Raw genomic sequence first — 18847 nt, forward strand, 5'->3', positions numbered from 1 at the left:
TCATGTCATTTAATGACCATATTGACTGCTGTGCTCTGTGCTTGCACAAGATAAGCACACTTGAATCCTCTTTATACTTCTGATTAAATGCTTATTAAAAAGAATAAACGTTAATGAAATAAAGCTAAAGGGATTTACCAGGCACCAGGGGAAATAGCCTAACAACATCTTTTAGAGTAATGAAAACAAATGTTTATATTTGCTTTAGTGTTGGGAAATTTGACAATCTAGTTTCCTATGAAATAAAATATACTTCTCTTTTAGAATAGAAGTGCTAGCTGCAGATGAGTGAGTCTTCTGTATGCAGTCTCCTGTTATGCAGTGTATTGGTGGCAAGAACATATGTCCTCTTACTGAAGAACAATATATACACAACCTATTATGACCTTGAATTCCTCCTGGTGACATGGGATATTAGTCGCTCCAGTATATCCAAATATTCAATCCGTGTAGCCATCAAAGAAAATTTCTTCAAAGTTATCACTAGAAGGTAACTTGTCCCATGCTGGACAATGGTTAACTTGAGTGTAACATTATGACTGACCTCTCTACTTTACTACTCTCACTAATGTCTATATGTTTTGAGAGGACAATTGAGAGAAAGCTGGTAGCTAAATTAAATGTTTAGTTGTCTATCAGGAGGTCACCCTGCCATGAGCTTCCATGACAGCATAATTAAAGTTGCAAGACAGGCTGGTGGGCTGTACTGGAGGCAGATCAACCTGAAATCCACTGCACAGATGCTCCTGAAGTTCTCTTTCAGTCCTTCAATGGCTGGGGCAATAGCTATAACTTGAACAGAAAAAATCCCAGGCGCTTCAAGAGTTTAGAAAAATACCTACAAGCAATAGCAATAACTTGTTCATCATTACTTTGATATTACACTTGTGCTGCTACATTTTAGAGTAATCCAGAATAAAGTGCTTCCAGAATTATGTATTTATCATATCACATATCATATCATATAAACACACATCAAATGTTTGATTGAATTTAACACTTTTGCAATTTAGCACAATTTAATCCAGTATTTAAAGAGTTAAACCACAGCTATCCATAAACCATTTTGAACAGGTCAACATTATGACCATGTCGATATTATGGCATTGACATAATGAATGTCGACATTCTCAATATCAACATTATATACTGAACCCACCAGGATAAAAGTGTTAATTTGCCCACCAAATGTTTTTATGAAATAAACTGTTCAATTTGTTCTGGACCATTCTTTATTGCGCTGGTCATTTTCAGGTCACTCATGCAGTGATATCAAGCCAATTTATCTATGCTAAAATGGATTGTCTGCACCAGCTTCAGTAAATTATTTGATGTAAATATAGTTCCTTCTGCTTTCTGTACTGTATCATCCAAATGCCTCAGAAAATCAGATATATGCATAGGTCTGGATAAAACTGTCTTAGCCAGCTTACACATAACTTAATTTACGGACATCTATGGAATGATTTTCTTTGCATGTGTGGATTGCGTGGGTTGCTGCTGACATGTGGTGAAAATGTAATTACAATAGCCCCATTTCAAATATATTTACTGAGAAAATTTTTCATGTGTTCAATACTTATTTTACCCAATATATATACATATATATATATATATATATATATATATATATATATAAAAAAAGGGGGGATTAACTTAGGGCGACAATACCGCTATTAGGGGGTCATTCAGACCCACTCGCGAGTGACAGTACGCTCGCAAGTGGGTCGATGGTCCCCACTGCGCATGCGCATGATGGAGGGAGCTCCGTCGTGCCCATGCGTGAGACCCGGCGAGCGATGGACTTTCCATCGCTCCGGGTCTCGCACCAAAGGGGGCGTGCTGTCGATGTTGATTGACAGCACGCCCCCTTTGGTGGGCGTGCCGGGGGCGTGCCTGCCAGACGGAGGCGTTCCCATCTGAAGCCGGCCCCACTGACATCACTAGTGATGTCAGTGGGAGTGATTTTGGCTCTGATAGAGCCAAAATCACTCCTGGCCTTGCGGCTGGGAAACCCGACCGCAGGGTTTCCCTCGCAATTCCGATGGTCAAGACCATCGCGACCATCTTTTTGCACGCTCGTATATGCTGTGGGTGGTGACCCACAGCTATACGAGCGTCCAGGAGGACGCTCCATATTAATGGAGGAGGGCCCTGATTCAGAGCGAGCGCTCTGGTCAGAGCGTCCGGCTCTCAATCAGGGTCTTAATGTGTATTTAAAAACAACAGGACTTATAGCCTATTGAATAAAGTGCATATTGGTGGCAAAGTAGCATATAGAAAATAAATATCCACCAGTTTGGACCAAACATTGATTCAAAACATAAATACTGCCATTAATGTACATAGGCTAAATTACCTTATGACATACAATCCAATGGCTAGTAAAGTGCTAAATGCCTAAAGTGCATAAGTGATTATAAATAAATAAAATTATATATACCAATACGTAAAAAAGGGATAATTTTATTCTAAACACATGAAGAGTTCATAAAAGATGGTTCCCCCATACAAATTAGGGCAAACCTTATTACATAAATACAATAAAAAACGCACACAATAAAATAATAAAATGAAGAGAAGATCGCTTATCTGAATTAAAAGGTATAGGAGTTCTGCATATAGTCCTTAGGGAAAGAGCTAGGTCCTTATTGTAAATATATACTGTCAGCCACAACCCAAACACCAAAGAGAAATAGTAATACAAAAAAGTGGATTCGGCGCCAGTAAGTAATAGTTTTGACTGTTCACACTTGTCACTACTACTTACTGGTGCCGAATCCACTTTTGTGTACTAATATATATATATATATATATATATATATATGTTTGTATTATATACATAGAATTTTTTTTCTATAGCTCCACCCACAGTTCCTGAACCTATTTTTTCCAGAAAAATAGCCCTGCATCTATGTAATATCAACCTATGTATTCAAGATATTTCGTATTTTTGTATATTGTGAACATCTACTTAGTAAGAGGACTTTTCTGATAACCCCCAGTTTCACAAAGTCTGCACCAGAATAAAATATCAGGAATATTGATTAAATTAGCCAGGAAAGACATGTAGACCATTTTATGAGGGACAATTTATAAATAAAAATGATGATCAGCTTCCCTGTGGACACTGGCTGTCAGCGGAAAGAGTTGTCTTATTCCTTGACAGGCTTAAAACAGTTATTAGGTTCCACATGTGCTATGGAACTAGAAGCCCAGACTCAAGCTACAGTTCCATATTCCATATAAATCAAATTAAAAAAATAATTTAATAAAGTGTGTTTAATATAAAAATAAGTTAACATATATTTTTAAAAAAATGGGGCACCCTGGGCTAATGCCATCCTGAGTCAGCGAAAGCAAATCACTTAATAGCCAGTTATCGCTTGCAATAGCCAGAAACAGCCTTCACCAGGAAGGGCTTTTAATAAATAGGCATCTAGTTTTTGCAGGATTTACGTTTTTTTACCTTTGATAAATAGACCCTTAGAAACCGATTATTCTGTATATTACAGTCTCAGTACTGTAAGCTGTGGGCCCACGTCATGAAAAATATGAAAGATCTTGGTAGCAGCAAAGTGTTTAGACACTGATGCCTATATACAGTATATAAATATACTGCACTTTCCCCTATCCACTGTTCTGGGTAATCAGCTGCCATTAGGCATTTAGCCAAACTGAGTCATGCCCCCAAATATTTTCTATTGTATGTTCTTTAGTATTAAGAGTTTGCATTTCTATACATGTTACTAAGTGCTCTCTTATAAGTGAACAGCTTGTACTTCAGTTATAAGTTTCTTTCTAAAATCCTACTCATATATGTGGGAGTCAGTAGAGGCAGGTACTGCTTTCATACAAAGGACCTTGAATGAATTCTCAAATGATGAAAGACTATAACTTCAGTATGCTTATTGGAAAAGCACAAATTAATTTCTTGGTTGCTTGCTGCCATTTTAAACATTGTGAGAAACATCCAAGACCGATGACGTGTCATATTTCTGTTTCCAGCTACTTCACCATCAGAATGAAATTGCTTTTATTTACAGCCTTGCAGGATATTTAAAAGCAAAAAAAAGGCTTTTCCCAAGCATCAACAAGCCCAATAAAGCAGTCGATTCTTCACATTAGCTGGTCTGAACTTTTCAAAATGTTGTCTTAAAAAATCAAGTGCATCTGCATCATCAGATGTTATTCTGTTTTCCAAGTGACTTCCATCTGTTGCGATCAAATACGGAACAAACGAGGCATTCTCATCTCTGATTACTTGTCTGTGAATCTTGTTCCATCAGGGACTGCTTTCCAAAGCAAGTGTTGAAGTTAAAAATGTTCTGCACATGCTTCTAGATTTAACATGAGCAGCTGACACGAGTCTTGTTAATTGTGTTAAAAATGACACTTGATTATGTTTTCAATTCATACAGATGTATTTACTACAGAATGCTGTGTGTCAGATAATCTAATTTAGGGCTCATAAACATGTTGTACTTGAGTTGGCGCCTTTGCTATGGGGCAGGGCACTTTGTTGATCACATGATATGGCTTTTGAATGACCTGAAACCAGGTATGTACAGTACTGGAAATAATCAGTCATATGTACAGGTCTGTTTATTTGTTAATGAAAGGACAATAGATCATTGTTGTCTTATTTTTTGTGCCATTGCACAAAAAAATTCTATATATTTCTGACCAGTTTGCAATAAGGATAATTAATCTCTATGTCTAGCTTATTTTAAGCTGTGCTCAGCAGTGAATACAGCACCATGCACAAAAACATGAATAGGTAAACAAGCAACCACTTAGAGACTACTCATGGCTTTAAGCATCATGATGTTGTTAAAAGACCATCTGTATTACCTCTGCTTTCACTTGACAAATATTTTTCCTTTACATAATTGCAAATTTATTTGAGTAAACAAATCTGATTTACCTCTGTTTTTTCTCTGGTTGTGAAAAATGAGTATATTGACCTTCTTTGCATGAGTAAGGTTACACACACAGCAGTATGCACATTATTGTAACTGAACAATATGATATCTAACTGTGTTTCTATCACACTCAGTCAGTGAAAGCCAATCTGTGGATTTCTGACTACCTCAAAATCTAACTGCTGTTAAGGTATTACATTGTCTCGCCTTTTAATAATATAATTCCTCTTCATAAACATATAGAACATAATGTAAAGATGTTTATTGTAAATAAAAGTAACAAGTACTTGTAAAGTCATGCTAAAAAGGTAAAGTAACTTGTTATTTTTTTCTAAAGTACAGAGCATAGAAATAATTGAGTAGAGTTAGAAATTCTGAAGAAGTCATTGAAGGCACCAGGGGAAGACATTTTCATGCCCTCTGCTCTTACTCAGCCTTCTGATTAGGAATCTCAGTTACAACAAACCCAGAGATTAAGACTAATTAGTTTAGCTGCTGGTAGAGATTTCATCTGGGAGCAGCAGTTTGAAGAACCACGGCTTAAAATCCAAACATCCAATGATCCTTAACAGTTACTGTGAAGCTTTATCAGCTGGTCTCATTGTGGCTTCATATGTATTCCAAAACAGCAATGCCAAATTATAGATACAATTAGAGCATGAATAATAAAACAGAGTGCCATTTAACCTATAGTCTTGTTACCAAACTACCATGACTCCCATCTGCATAAAATATTCATGTTTATAATTAATTATTAACTTGTTTAACTCTGTATTGTACAACCATGACTGATTACTCATATTATATACCTAAAATTATTATTTAAAGAACATTTAACCTTAGTTATAAGCTACAGACATAATTATAATTGTAAATGACTGTAATTATTCAAATACTTATTTTAAATATATATTTTTTTTAATATAGAATAAAAAGTTTTATAGTGGTATTAAAATAACATTTAAATACTGTATCATTCAGATGCATGTCAACCTTGGAAATGGATCCATGTGCAAAGTAGTATCTCTATCACCTCTTCTGTGGCACATCATATTTCCTAACATACAGTAGTACCCTTCAGGTCAACACTTTACACAATATACTATATAATTCCAATAACAAATCCACTAAGATACAATATATGTAATATATATATATATATATATATGTAAACTTATGTACAGACATCCTGCTATTCATGATGGATAAACATCTTAATGATATGTTGTATATGAATTGGCTATTATTATGATTCAAGACTTAATAGGCTCAAGATGATACTATTCCACTGATTCTTGGGACCCTCTATCACTTTACTCTTGTTTGTTGTCTATAATGGGTTGGGTATGGGATCCTGGGAGTTGGGATGCCACTGGTCAGAATACCAACAGCAGCATCCTGACAGTCACAATCTCAACACCCTTAGGTAAGTAAGGTAAGACTAACCCTTACTCCTACCCCTAACCCTCCCTCCCCGGTGCCTAACCCTAACCTCCCCCCTTAGTGCCTAACTCTAACCTCCCCCTCGTTGGTGCCTAACTCTAACCCTCTCTCCCTGGTGCCTAACCCTAACCTCCTGCCTTAGTACCTTACCCTAACCTGCCTGTCACTAGTGCATAACCCTAACCCTCCCTGCTTAGTGCCTAACCCTAACCTCCCATCTTAGTGTCTAACCCTAACCCTCTGCCCAGTGCTAAGCCTAACCCCCCCTAACACCTGATACTTTACGCTGTCAAAATTTCAGTGCTGGTATTTTGACTGTCGGCATCCCGTACGCTAGGAAGCTGACTAGGGTTGGGTATGGGATCCCAGCGGTTTGGATGCTGCTAGTCAGAATACTGACAGCAGCATCCCGACAGTCAGAATCCCAACACCCTTAGGTAAGTAAGGTAAGACAAACCCTTGCTCCTACCCCTAACCCTCCCTCCCTGGTGCCTAACCCTAACCTCCCCCCTAGTGCCTAACTCTAACCTCCCCCTCACTGGTGCCCAACCCTAATCCTCCCTCACTGGTGCCTAACCCTAACCTCCCCCTTAGTGCCTAACCCTAACCTCCCCATCACCAGTGCCTAACCCTCCCTGCTTAGTGCCTAACCCTAACCTCCCATCTTAGTACCAAAAAATAACCTCCCATCTTAGAGTCTAACCCTAAACCCCCTGCCCAGTGCCAAAGCCTAACCCCCGATACTTACTTTACGCCGTTGAGATTTCAGTGCTGGTATTTTGACTGTCAGCATCCTGTACCCCAGGAAGCTGACTAGGGTTAGGTATGGGATCCCAGCGGTTGGGATGCTGCTAGTCAGAATACTGACAGCGGCATCCCAACAGTCAGAATCCCGACACCCTTAGGAAAGTAAGGTAAGACTAACCCTTACCCCTACCCCTAACCGTCCCTCCCCAGTGCCTATGCCTAACCTCCTCCTTAGTGCCTAAACTTTACCTCTCCCTTGCTGGTGCCTAACCCTAACCCTCCCTCCCTGGTGCCTAACCCTAAGCTCCCCATTAGTGCCTAACCCTAACCTTCCAGTCACCTGTGCCTAACTTAACTCTCTCCTTAGTGCTTAACCCTAACCTCCTGTCTTAGTGCCTAACCCTTACTTCCCTCTGCACAGTGCCTAAGCCTAACCCTCCCTCTAACACCTGATTCTTACCTTCAGGATGCCGGCGGTCAGGATCCTGGTGCCAGGATCCCGATGCTGTCAGGAGTTCGGCGCCGGTATTTCAACCGTTAGCATCCCGTCTATAATGTAGCTGTTCACTCTCCATAAAAAAGTTGTAATATTACACATGGTTAGCCTGGAACTAGTGTGTGTAGAAGTGTATACTAAAGATGGAAAACAAATTGTTCTCTTAAATTAAAGATGCGATCTGACAATGCCTAAATCTTAGTTGATGCAATACATAGATCAGGGGTAGCCAACCTCGGTCCTTGAGAGCTACTAGCAGTCCATGTTTTCCAGATCACCTAGCACAGGTGTATTGATTACTCACTAACACATTTGAAAAGATCCACAGGTGGAGCTAATTATTTATTTCACTTTTGATTCTGCGAGGAGACCTGAAAAACATGCACTATTGGTAGTTTTTGAGGACTAGGGTTGGCTCCCCCTGCAATAGATCAAGGTGCAATTATCCTGCCTCTCTATTGTTTTACAATGGTAACAGGTTGGGGACAGACACAAAGAAATGTGCTCCATCTGCAGTTTCTGAAAATTACAACATTTATTACCAACAAAATGCAACTTTGCATTATACATTCTTGTCTGATACTATATTTTATAATATTAGTTACTTCATTAGAAGGCTCCCAAGAAATCCATATTTCAAAGTGAGGCTGTTTACGACTCCAGCTCAATAGCGGGAAGTGCATGTCACTCTGATGGTGACTATTCCAAGGATTTAATTACATTAAATGTTATGACAATAATAATAGTAATCAAGAAAGATTAAACAGATGGTGACTATTGACCAAGATGATAAAGAAGGCATTAATTTACTACTTTTAATGGGCTTATCTAAACCAATTGTGGCTATAAACATTAATTACAAAATCAATCAAGGGAAAGTGTTCAATCAAAGCTCTTCTTTAGATGAGCACTTAGCACCCTCTCCTACTGTATTTCCAAAAGCTGAAATTATCTTTCAGTGTTTTATTATTAAAGCAAAAAACAGAGCTATAATAGTATTTAATTACACATTAGTAAAATACTCACATGCTAATTTATTATATGTTTATGCTAGTTTGAGAACATGTTGAAAATGAGTATTTGCTTGAAACATAACAGAGATATTGAACCAGTGTAATGAGCATCATTATTGTTTTGCATTTAATAATAATAATAATAATAATAATAATAATAATAATAAATTACATTTTACAGGCCGTAGCCTAACTAAAGAGTATTATAATCTCCATCTATATATTGTTTTTTACTAACTGTTTTCATCCTAGCAACTGTAGAGCAATTCACAAAATGATTAAAAAACTGTTTCTCTCAAGGCTGCTTTCTATCACCCCCTTACACCCCTGTATTCTGCAATAATTTCCACAGCTTTTTATAGCATACCATCTATATACCAGAAATAAATGTATTTTACACTTGAATAATCTAAAAGGAAAATGATAGCCTAGACACTGAGATACAATATCCTAATCACCCAGTGCACGACCATATACACATATAAAACATGAAACGTTGTATGCTGAGTTATAAAACCACTGTGAGAAGAGGCTGTCTGATGCTCAAGCAATTCTCTTGGCCATGACAAGGGCATATGTGGCCTAAAAGTCTGAGCCTCGGGACTGGCTTCACATCTCTACTTGTCAGCCTGAAGATCACTGGAAAATTGCCAGATATGAATATAAGCATTCCATTAATCCTACTCCTTCCAGCTTCATTCATAAGGACATTGTGTAAATATGAGCCCACTTCTACAGTGTCTTTGCTGCCGCAAAGGGAAGTAGAGTGTCCTGCTGACTTAAATGTTGGGATCTGCTGATCTACAGTAAATACTAAAATTGAAAGCCAGGAAAATGAAGTGTATAGTTAAGGAGAGAGGCTGTAAAAAATCTTTTAGCACTTAAATTAGCAAAGATCTGTTTTTTGTGCACTTTCAGCAAAATCTTATGTAGCATCACTTGTCTATGCTACTTTATTAAACTTTCTCAAATGGAAGTCACACTACAGTAGTTTGATGCAAGACTTGTTCTGCTGACATTTGTGGTGGTTTAATCCAAGGGAGAAATATGACAAATTGCCTGAGAGTTATGCTTTTGTTACACAAAGTTACACTGGCTCGCTGCAGCGACTTCATTAACAAAATGCAGGTTGTGCATCAATAACAACCTGAGGGTAAACCCAGGTATTTTTGTTATGGGCCTGTCATACAGTCTTGTTTTTAATAGAAGGAAAGTCTTGTGATGTCACAATCAAACTGACAAAATATATATGTTGTTAGATTGGGGGAAACACTAGTTTCCACCACAGAGAGGGATATAGCTGGTGGTAGCCTCCATTGGAGAAAAGATTTTCACCAGCAAAAACTTCCCCCCATGGGAAAGCCTATTTAAGAAGGATTATAGCAGTAGAATTAGATTTCTTACAAAATAGATCCAATAGTGACATCATAAGGGACTTCTCAAATTGAAAGGACGATGACGTACTGCAGGGGAGACCGGATCAGATTTCTATTTCACATGCTAAAACCATTAGATTCAATGTAAATTGGATCAAAAGTAGCTACAAAAAGATCATATTTTTACTGAACATATTTGTCAAGTAAATTATATATTGCATCATTGCAGAATGACGGAGGTTTATTACTTATTTAATTAATGTTTGTACTTTAGCTGTTTATAGTTAATAGGTTATAGTTTATAGTAACATCTTATGAAAATTCTGACCATCACTTAAATATCTTCACTATCATTCCGACTTATAAACTCATGCAAAGATTACTGTCACTGACAAATGCAGCAATCTGATAAAGTGTTTATTGTTGACCTTATATTTTCTTTGTAAAACCTAAAACATTTGAACACTCATAAATAAAATGTATACATTATACAGTTACAAATGTGATGACTGTAATATTTATTATTCTGCTTCTTAAATGTTTTTATGCTATTGGCTATGTCAGGCTGTAATAGCTACTGTCTGGGATTCCCACAGATGAAAGGAAAGCTGCCATATGTTTACTGACAAGAAATGTACAGTAGTAATGTATACAAAGCAGTTTATTCTGCATTCTTGTACAAGAAACATTATATAATAATGTTTTAAAATGGTAGATGTTGACATAAAAAAATATGTGTTTGGATTAAAAAAATATGTTAATAGGGTAACCTTTGATAGGTCAGTATTTTTAAACAGACTAATGAATTTAATTTAAGGTATAGCTTTTACAATACCTGCATTGTTGGTCGATATATTAATTTCAGCAAACTTCTTCGAATATGTGCTAAAATCAGAGACTCCATTCACAGACTCCACCCGAATAGTGTAGTTTATGCGAGGTAGCAAATTAACCAATGTTACTGTCCGGTCCACTAATCCAATCTGCTGGGGTACATAACCAACACTGCTGCCACATGGCTCACACTGTTGAAAGGCAACAGAACACCGGTCACAGAAAACATTATAGGTAAGATCACCCCTGCCACCTGTATCCAGTGGCGCGTTCCATTCTAAAATTAGTGTCGTCTGTTTCATGCTATATATCAGATCTCTTGGGGCAGATGGGGGGCCTGAAAAAAAAAACAGTTATAAGTGTGATGCTATTGAGGTACACAGTTACAAAACAGTTACTGAACATTTGGTATTTACCATTAGATTTATTAATTTACACAGATTTTCAAAAATGTGACTTGTGTCATGTATTTTCTGCATCATCTATGAAATAATGTTTATTATAACATTGACACATTAATGGATTTCAATCAGAAAATGATACCATTTGGCAAATAAATAAAAGAATAAAAATAAGAGTAGCAAATACAAGGTGATGAGATTCATATGCTACATTTTATAACATTCCCTAACTGACATAAAGAAATAAATCGAATTTCAGTATACATTATGCAAATGCTGCACATAGTATTTGTAGAGGACTTGACCACCACTGAATACCCAAGCTGTGTGTTAGCTAAGGACATATTAAGCACTTTGGGCTGTATTCAAGTAGCGGCCAAAAAAATGGCAAACAGACGAAAAAAAATAGAGAAATTGGAGAAAAGTTTTCTCCATCCCAGACCAGGAGAAAAAAATGCAAAATCCCTATTTTTTCCTAAAAATGTGGGGATTTATTTCAGAACCCTTTGAACACCCTTCCTAATGATAAACTACTCCAAATTTTTTTGTAAATTGAGTACTTTGGCAAAAAACGACTGGGCAAATTTTGGGTGAAAAAGAATATCACTGAAAATGACAATTTTTTTTACAGGAAATTACTGTTCCACACAAATTAGGAGTACGTTAAAATGAGTGCAAGTATCCTTTCGTGTTGTAAAAACGCAATTTTAAAAACCGTTAAAAACTACCTGCTGCAACCACATACAATGTTTAAAACACTTGACGCATCCATACCGCCCCCCCGAAAAATCAGACCCAATAATGTTAAAAACACTTTCAACAACTTTTTTTTTATCCATAATTTGCGTGGACATTTTCCGCCAAAGTACGCAACTTCTGAAAGTTTTTGGGGTAATTTATCATTAGGATGGGGGTGTTCAAAAGGTTCTGAAAGAAATCCCCACATTTTTAGCCAAATATAGGGATTTTGGATTTTTTTTTCCTCCTGGTCTGGAATGGAGAAAACTTTTCTCCAGTTTTTTTACTCCATTTTTGCCTTTTTTTGGCAAAAATCGGCTGATTTCGCCGATGGCGAAAAAAAAATGGTAATTTTGAACACTGATTGATTACTGATACAAATAAGGTGTCTGTGCTAATCACTATATATAAAAACATAGGCTGTGAAAATTTGAAATATTTTGTTTTATTAAGCACATGTAAAAATTAACTGCAGTTCAACTCTAGAAATATATATAAACATATATAGACATTGCACATTAAGTAAAGGAGGAAAATTGGTGCTTGCACTAGTTGTCTAAGCACATGCTGTTTTCAATATAACATAAAAAAAAGTAGAAGCTTTGTCCTCTCTATGTAGCCTTGGTGGTAATCAGCATATAGTACCAATATCAACTGGAATGGTAACACTCTAAATAGATAGAGTCGCTCTAAAAGGGGCCTGATGAATGAAATGTGATGGCTCCTTGTATGAACGGAGCTTTACTGGTGGGCTCAGAGCTCTAGAATCACCCTGGGAACCAGCCACTTGTACGGCTCCCGGGCGGATCGAGATGGTAAGAATGGTATAGATCCCTGTGCCAGCGCCGCTCCGGCGGCTAACTGTGGGACTGTGCGTAGCTCTAGTGACTCACAGGCAAGGGAGTCGTGCAGGAGATGAGCCGTCCGCGTCTCAGCAGCTCCCGACTGGAGCGTAAGCAGCGATCACTGGACAATTCACCTCTGTGTGAGCCCCCCATCCAGCGGAGGCAGTAGTTGGCGGAGGTGAGTGAGTGATTAGCGCAGACATCTTATTTGTATCTTTGTTCCTTTTGAGGGTAAATTGCAGGTATCCCTCTCTAGTCAGCAGCAAGTCTCTATATTAGACAGCACCTGAGTTAACAGCACACCATTTTTTTCATTCTCTAATTGAATACTGCCCTTTCACACAGTATGGGAACAATCAGGAATCCCACTAGCCTTAGTTGTTATAATCTTCATCATTACTGCATATAATATCCCTTTTTTCTTACACACTACTGTATGTACTAAGCCTTGGAGAGGGATAAAGTATCAACTAATCAGCTCTTAACATACACTTTACAGGCAGTGTTTGAAAAATGACAGTTACTGTAGAAGCTGATACAGTAGGTAGGTAAAATGTTATGTGCCTTGCAGTAGAAAAACAAGTGGAATAACTGGTTGTTGGCTTTCTAAAAATGTTATGTGTCTATAGTATGAAATAAATACAATGCTAGTAGTAGCCTGGAAAAGTGATAGTGGAAGGGATATTTCCATTTACATAGTGGATTCTAGATGTTAGCCACAACAATCAAATCAAGGGGTCTATTTACTAAGCAGTGAATGGAGAAAAAGTCGACGGAGGTAAGGTACCAGCCAACCAGCTCCTAACTGTCATTTTTCAAACACAGCCTGTGACATGGCAGTTAGAAGCTGATTGGCTGGTACTTAATCTCAGTTCACTTTATCTCCATCCAAGGCTTAGTAAATAGACCACCAAGTTACTAGAGAATGCATTACTTGTATATGAATTATTACATTTGAATGCATGCAGCTCACAGGAGTAATTATAATGTAGTTCAGAAGTGAGGCACATTAATGGTTTTATAAAAGTGGACTATAGGTCCAGTAATACAGTTTCCTCTTAGGTGGGAGCATGTAAAACCCGGTATTAGTAATAACACTAAGGGGCCCCCCATACAGTATAAAATATTAATTGTGGAAGTAGATACTAAAATCCCGGAGCAATTCAACATAGATTTGAAAAGCAGCTGTTGCCACAATCGCTACCACTGCTGATTCCGCTGCTAATTAGTAGCAGCAGAATATTACACTCCCAGGTCTGAGTTCATGCATGCTCACTAGAGGAGAGTGTGAAGGGATCTGAAGATGGAATAAGTTCTCACAGTGAAGCTCTGAAAGCTTCCAGTTTTTGGAGCTTGCTGGATACAGGTCGGCCATATCAGGCTCCTAATTAATAATGGGTTTGTTTGTTAATACATGTGAAAACTAGTGTTTTAGCATGTGTAACAGGCCCATAAGTGAAGATGAATATGGCCTTAAATATTTTGTAGATATGTAAATTGTAAATTGGTACTGTCACTGTGAGATGCTTTCTTAATTTGCATTATTGAGCATGTGTATTACTATGGACTGTATGTTTTATATAACATAAAAAATAATATTAATAAAACCAGTTTGTTCTGCAACAATTACACATACACACCCTGTTGTTATTCTGTAAAGAAATCAAGGCAACTCACGTGTGCATGTAGTGGAAGGGGTGTCCAGCGGAGATCTGTAGAAGTTCTTCTCACAAGTGCATATCGTGGATGACTCTTGGTTTGTGTAGCTATGCTGAGGACAAGGAACACAGATCTGGAGCCGGCTGGACATCTTATAAAATCCCGGAGGACAAGCTGTTGTGATAGAAAGAAAACAGATAGATGGTTGTAAACAAAACTGTGCACACTGCAGAATATTTACTGTAAATTGACTATTAATTAGAAATGATCCCATATAAATAAATATGCTAATGAGTTTCTGTTGGTGAAAATAAGTAAGACAGCATATTTCCACATGTGCCTGAACAGTAATTATGAAAAGCATTCTGACAGTACTCAGAAACACTCACTTGCAGTAAATGTGCTGTAAATAGAGAGCCGTTACTGTAATGTGTTGTGAATAGACGAATGCTTTGTCAATATTCCCATGTATAGATATAGCCATACAGCTAACATATGAATTACACTTCTTAGTTACAAAGATTTAGTAAATAACCTAATTTTATCTTCCTACTCCTTTTTTTAGGGGGTATTGCCACATTTCACTTATTTTTGCTTGTTTCATACATGTGCTTGTTATTTTATGTGTATTTTGAATATTGCAAAAATTCATGGTAACAGCTGTGCGAACAAACTTTCGGTATGTTCACCAATTGGCAAAAGCTATATATTTGTCTCTCACAGGGCCCGTTTAATCTAGTCATGTTCCTCTATTGTGTCACTGCTAGTGATACTAATAAATAGCTACGTGACCTTATTATTTGTCTATTTTTGTGGGCTGCACATGTAATTACCTCTTATTGCACTTTCACCTACAAAGCATGGGGTTAAAAGAGATACTCACCTAGTCTGGAAAAACCTAAGAAGTAGCTACTTGTGTGGGGAGTACCTGTATCACACTGATTTTAAAGTTTCTCATTTATTTATTTATTATTAACAGTTACTTATATGGCATTAGTATATTACGTTGTGCTTTACAATCGGGAACAACAAAGTAATGAAACATGCAAAGGGATAACAGAGCCCTACTGGCAAGCTTACAATCTACAGGGAAATAGGTACAGTAGTGATACACAAGGATAAGTGCTACCTATTACATATTGGTCTAGCCAGATTGCAGTAGTTCTTGGTGGGCTGTATGATCCAGTCACACAGGAGAGTTGGCCTAGGGTCAGCAGAATATGAAAGTGAACAAAAGAAAAGTAAAGTTATATGTGGACTGTATAGAGAGGATGTAATTGGGTAGGATATTTTATGGGGGTTATGTGGGTGGTTCTGAAATTTGATAAGTTTTTCTAAAGAAGTGAGTTTACAGGGAATGCTTGAAGGTTTAAGATTAGATGAAAGTCTTATAATGCCTGGTAGGGCATTCCACAGAGTGGGTGCAGCCCAAAGAAAGTTTTGTAAAAGTGAATGGGAGAAGGTAATGACTGTGGATGAGAGACATAGATCTTCTGCTGTGTGGAGAGGTTCAGGTGGGAGATATTTTGAGTTAAGCAAAAAAATACATGAGGCTGTAGTGCCTTATATGTAAGTAAAATATCTTATATTGAATTTGGTAGAATAGAGGTAACCAATGGAGAAACTGACAAAGTGGAGCAGCAGAGGATGAATGTTTAGTGAGGAAGATCAGGCTCGCAGCTGCATTGAAAATGGATGGTAGTGGTTAATGTCTTTTTTGAGGAAGACCAGTAAGGTGACTACTGCAATAATCAATGCAGGAGATAATGAGTGCAGTGTCTTGTGTAAGATATAGGTGTATTCTGTATGTTTTTAGATACAGTATATGTAAGGATTTGGAAACAGATTGAATGTGGGGAACAAAGGACAGTTGAAAGTCAAGGATGACACCTAGGCAGCAAGCTCAAATTATCTACAGTGATAGAAAAGTCAGGTTGGTTTTACTACTATTGGCAGGTGGAAATATTAATAATTCTGTTTTGAAAAGATTAAGGACCTCATTCAGATTCGGTCGAAGCAGCTGCACAGTCGTACAGAAAAAAGGGCTGGAAATTCAAATGATTCCCTCGCAAGTTACGTCCCTAAGTTCGGATCGGTAGTTGGCCGACCAAGGGGAGGAAGCGGTCGGAAGACAAAAAAATACGCCCCATTCTCGTATGCATTGCACGTCATCTCCGGGCATATAAGGATTAATCGAGACCATCGGGAACCATCAGCACTGGTCGTAGAGCTTAAGGTTGACCATACCCTCTCTTAAGCTCTACGATCATGTCAGTGTAAAAACCTCCCATGTCACATGTGCCATGATGCTACTTTGTTAATTATGCACTCCCATAATCCGTATGCACTCCCATAAAACGCTGTTTGCATAATGAGGCACGCCTGCGTTTGGATCTCCACTCCCCCATTTTCAAGCACCTTCCCCTGTTACCACACACAAACGCCTCCATCTGTCACTCAAACTACCGACCTGGCTGTGTTCAAGGAGAGAGAAATTTCTGATCATAGTGGCTAGTTTGCACACGCGCATTGCGAACTTTACGCATGCGCAGTATAGCGAACATTGGTGGCGTACGACCGTGCGGCCGCTTCGACCGACTCTGAATGAGGTCCTAAGTTTGAAGTGGCGAGATGAGATCCAAGATGAAATGGCAGAAAGATAGTCAGTAACACGAATATACACCATTACAGAAGGTGACAAATCTGGAGATAATAGGTAGATTTGAGTATCATCCACATACAGATTATACTGAAATCTGAAAGAGCTGATAAGTTAGTCAAGATACGTGGTATACTGTTAATGAGAAAAGCAGAGGACCTAGGACTTAGCCTTGGGGTACTCCAACTGATAGAGGAAGCAAAGTAGAGGTGGATACAGATAAACAAACACCAAAATATTGATTTGATGAGTACTGTAGGATAAGAACTAGGATAGGTGCTGAGTCCTAAAGACCTTGGGATTGTAGAGTTTGTATCAGAAGAGAGTGGTCAACAGTGTCAAATGCAGCAGAGAGATCCAAAAGAATAATATCTAAGAAATGGTCCTTAAACTTAGCAGTGATCAAATAATTCACTACATTAGTCTGTGCTGATTCTGTGGCATATTGGGAATGAAAACCTGTCAGAAGTGGGTTCAATAAGTTGTGCAAATGAAGAAAATGTGTGGGGCAGGTGTAGGCAATTCTCTCAAGTAGCTTGGAAAGGCATGGGAGATGAGAGATGGGACAGTAATGGTCAGAATTCCCTGCAGAGAGCGAGATTACAGTTTTTATTTAATGATGGGATGAGCACAGTAGACAGAGCTCTACTGATTTGTGAGGGTGAGTAAAAGAGTAAAAATAGATATCTACAAATGAAGAGAGGGTGCCAGAGGGCTCATGAAAGGAATTGAGCAGGTCACTGGCTGTTAAATAGAATACCATTTCATTTTGGAATGTATCAATTGTGTCACTGAAATAAGAAGAAAGACCTTGCATACTGATAGTAGCTGGTGGGTTGGTTGTGGAAGGGGTAAGAATTGATTTAAATGTTTTAAAAAGTCAGTTGGAGTTAGAAGCTTGAGCAGAGTTGAGAAATTGGAAATATGTTTGTTTGACAGTGTCCAGAATCTTTTGAAAGGAGTGGTAAAGTCTACTATGTGAGTAAGTCACTTAGAGTACAAGATTTATGCCACTGATGTAGTAATTTATGTGTTTTGTTAATGTACCACTATCTTCAATTTCAACCACAGCATTCTAGAATCTAGAATGCTATGGTTGACATCTAATATTTTTGAGGGTTTGAAAAGGGTTGGTAGACTTTAGTGACACTGCACTTGAAGTAAAGGTTCTTCAACTGTAAATTGCATCCTTAAAAATAGTGCAGTATAATTTTACCTGTTCTACAGTACTGTAGGCTTAGTGAAGCCTAAGTAGCCTTTAGAATCACTTACTTATACTGAATAACCACTTTCTTATTTTTGGCTTACAATGATAATAGCAGTCACCTCAGTGTAGGCTCATAACAACAACAGAAAACAGTCAACATTTTGCTGTAAATACAAACATTTTTTTGACGCATCTTCCTTACTTAAATCCAAAAACTTCACCAATGTATTCTACTATCACATTCAGGGAAGAAAGGTTTGTAAGAATTGTTTATCTTAAGTACAGTACTAAAGGTACATTGATTCAAAGATAGCAAGAATAATGGATATGGGTTACAGCAGAAAGAGTGCAAACAAATCATGAATTAGAGAAATGTGCAACAGGCGCTCAACAACTACCCATATTTCTCAAGTTAAAAGCAATCTTCATTGTTCTCTTATAAAATATTTTCTTTTTCTGCACTTCTGCAAAGGTCTACACTGCTGCAGTAATAGGCATGTATAC

At 37.8% G+C, this 18847-nt stretch overlaps 1 protein-coding gene across 1 annotated transcript in view; it reads right to left on the reverse strand.

Annotated features, from left to right (window-relative positions):
* The window catches only part of EPHA10 (EPH receptor A10), a 740746-nt gene that overhangs the window by 397512 nt on the left and 324387 nt on the right, over nucleotides 1–18847 (reverse strand). Inside the window, exons 4-5 of the mRNA XM_088462290.1 lie at nucleotides 14496–14651; nucleotides 10836–11171 (exon numbers count right to left, since the gene is read on the reverse strand). Coding sequence (XP_088318416.1) covers nucleotides 10836–11171; nucleotides 14496–14651 — 492 coding nt within the window. The remainder of the gene's footprint in view (nucleotides 1–10835; nucleotides 11172–14495; nucleotides 14652–18847) is intronic.

The sequence above is a fragment of the Taudactylus pleione genome, unplaced genomic scaffold, assembly GCF_031769625.1.
Source record: "Taudactylus pleione unplaced genomic scaffold, aTauple2 ptg000007l, whole genome shotgun sequence".
NCBI classification, from domain to species: Eukaryota; Metazoa; Chordata; class Amphibia; order Anura; family Myobatrachidae; genus Taudactylus; species Taudactylus pleione.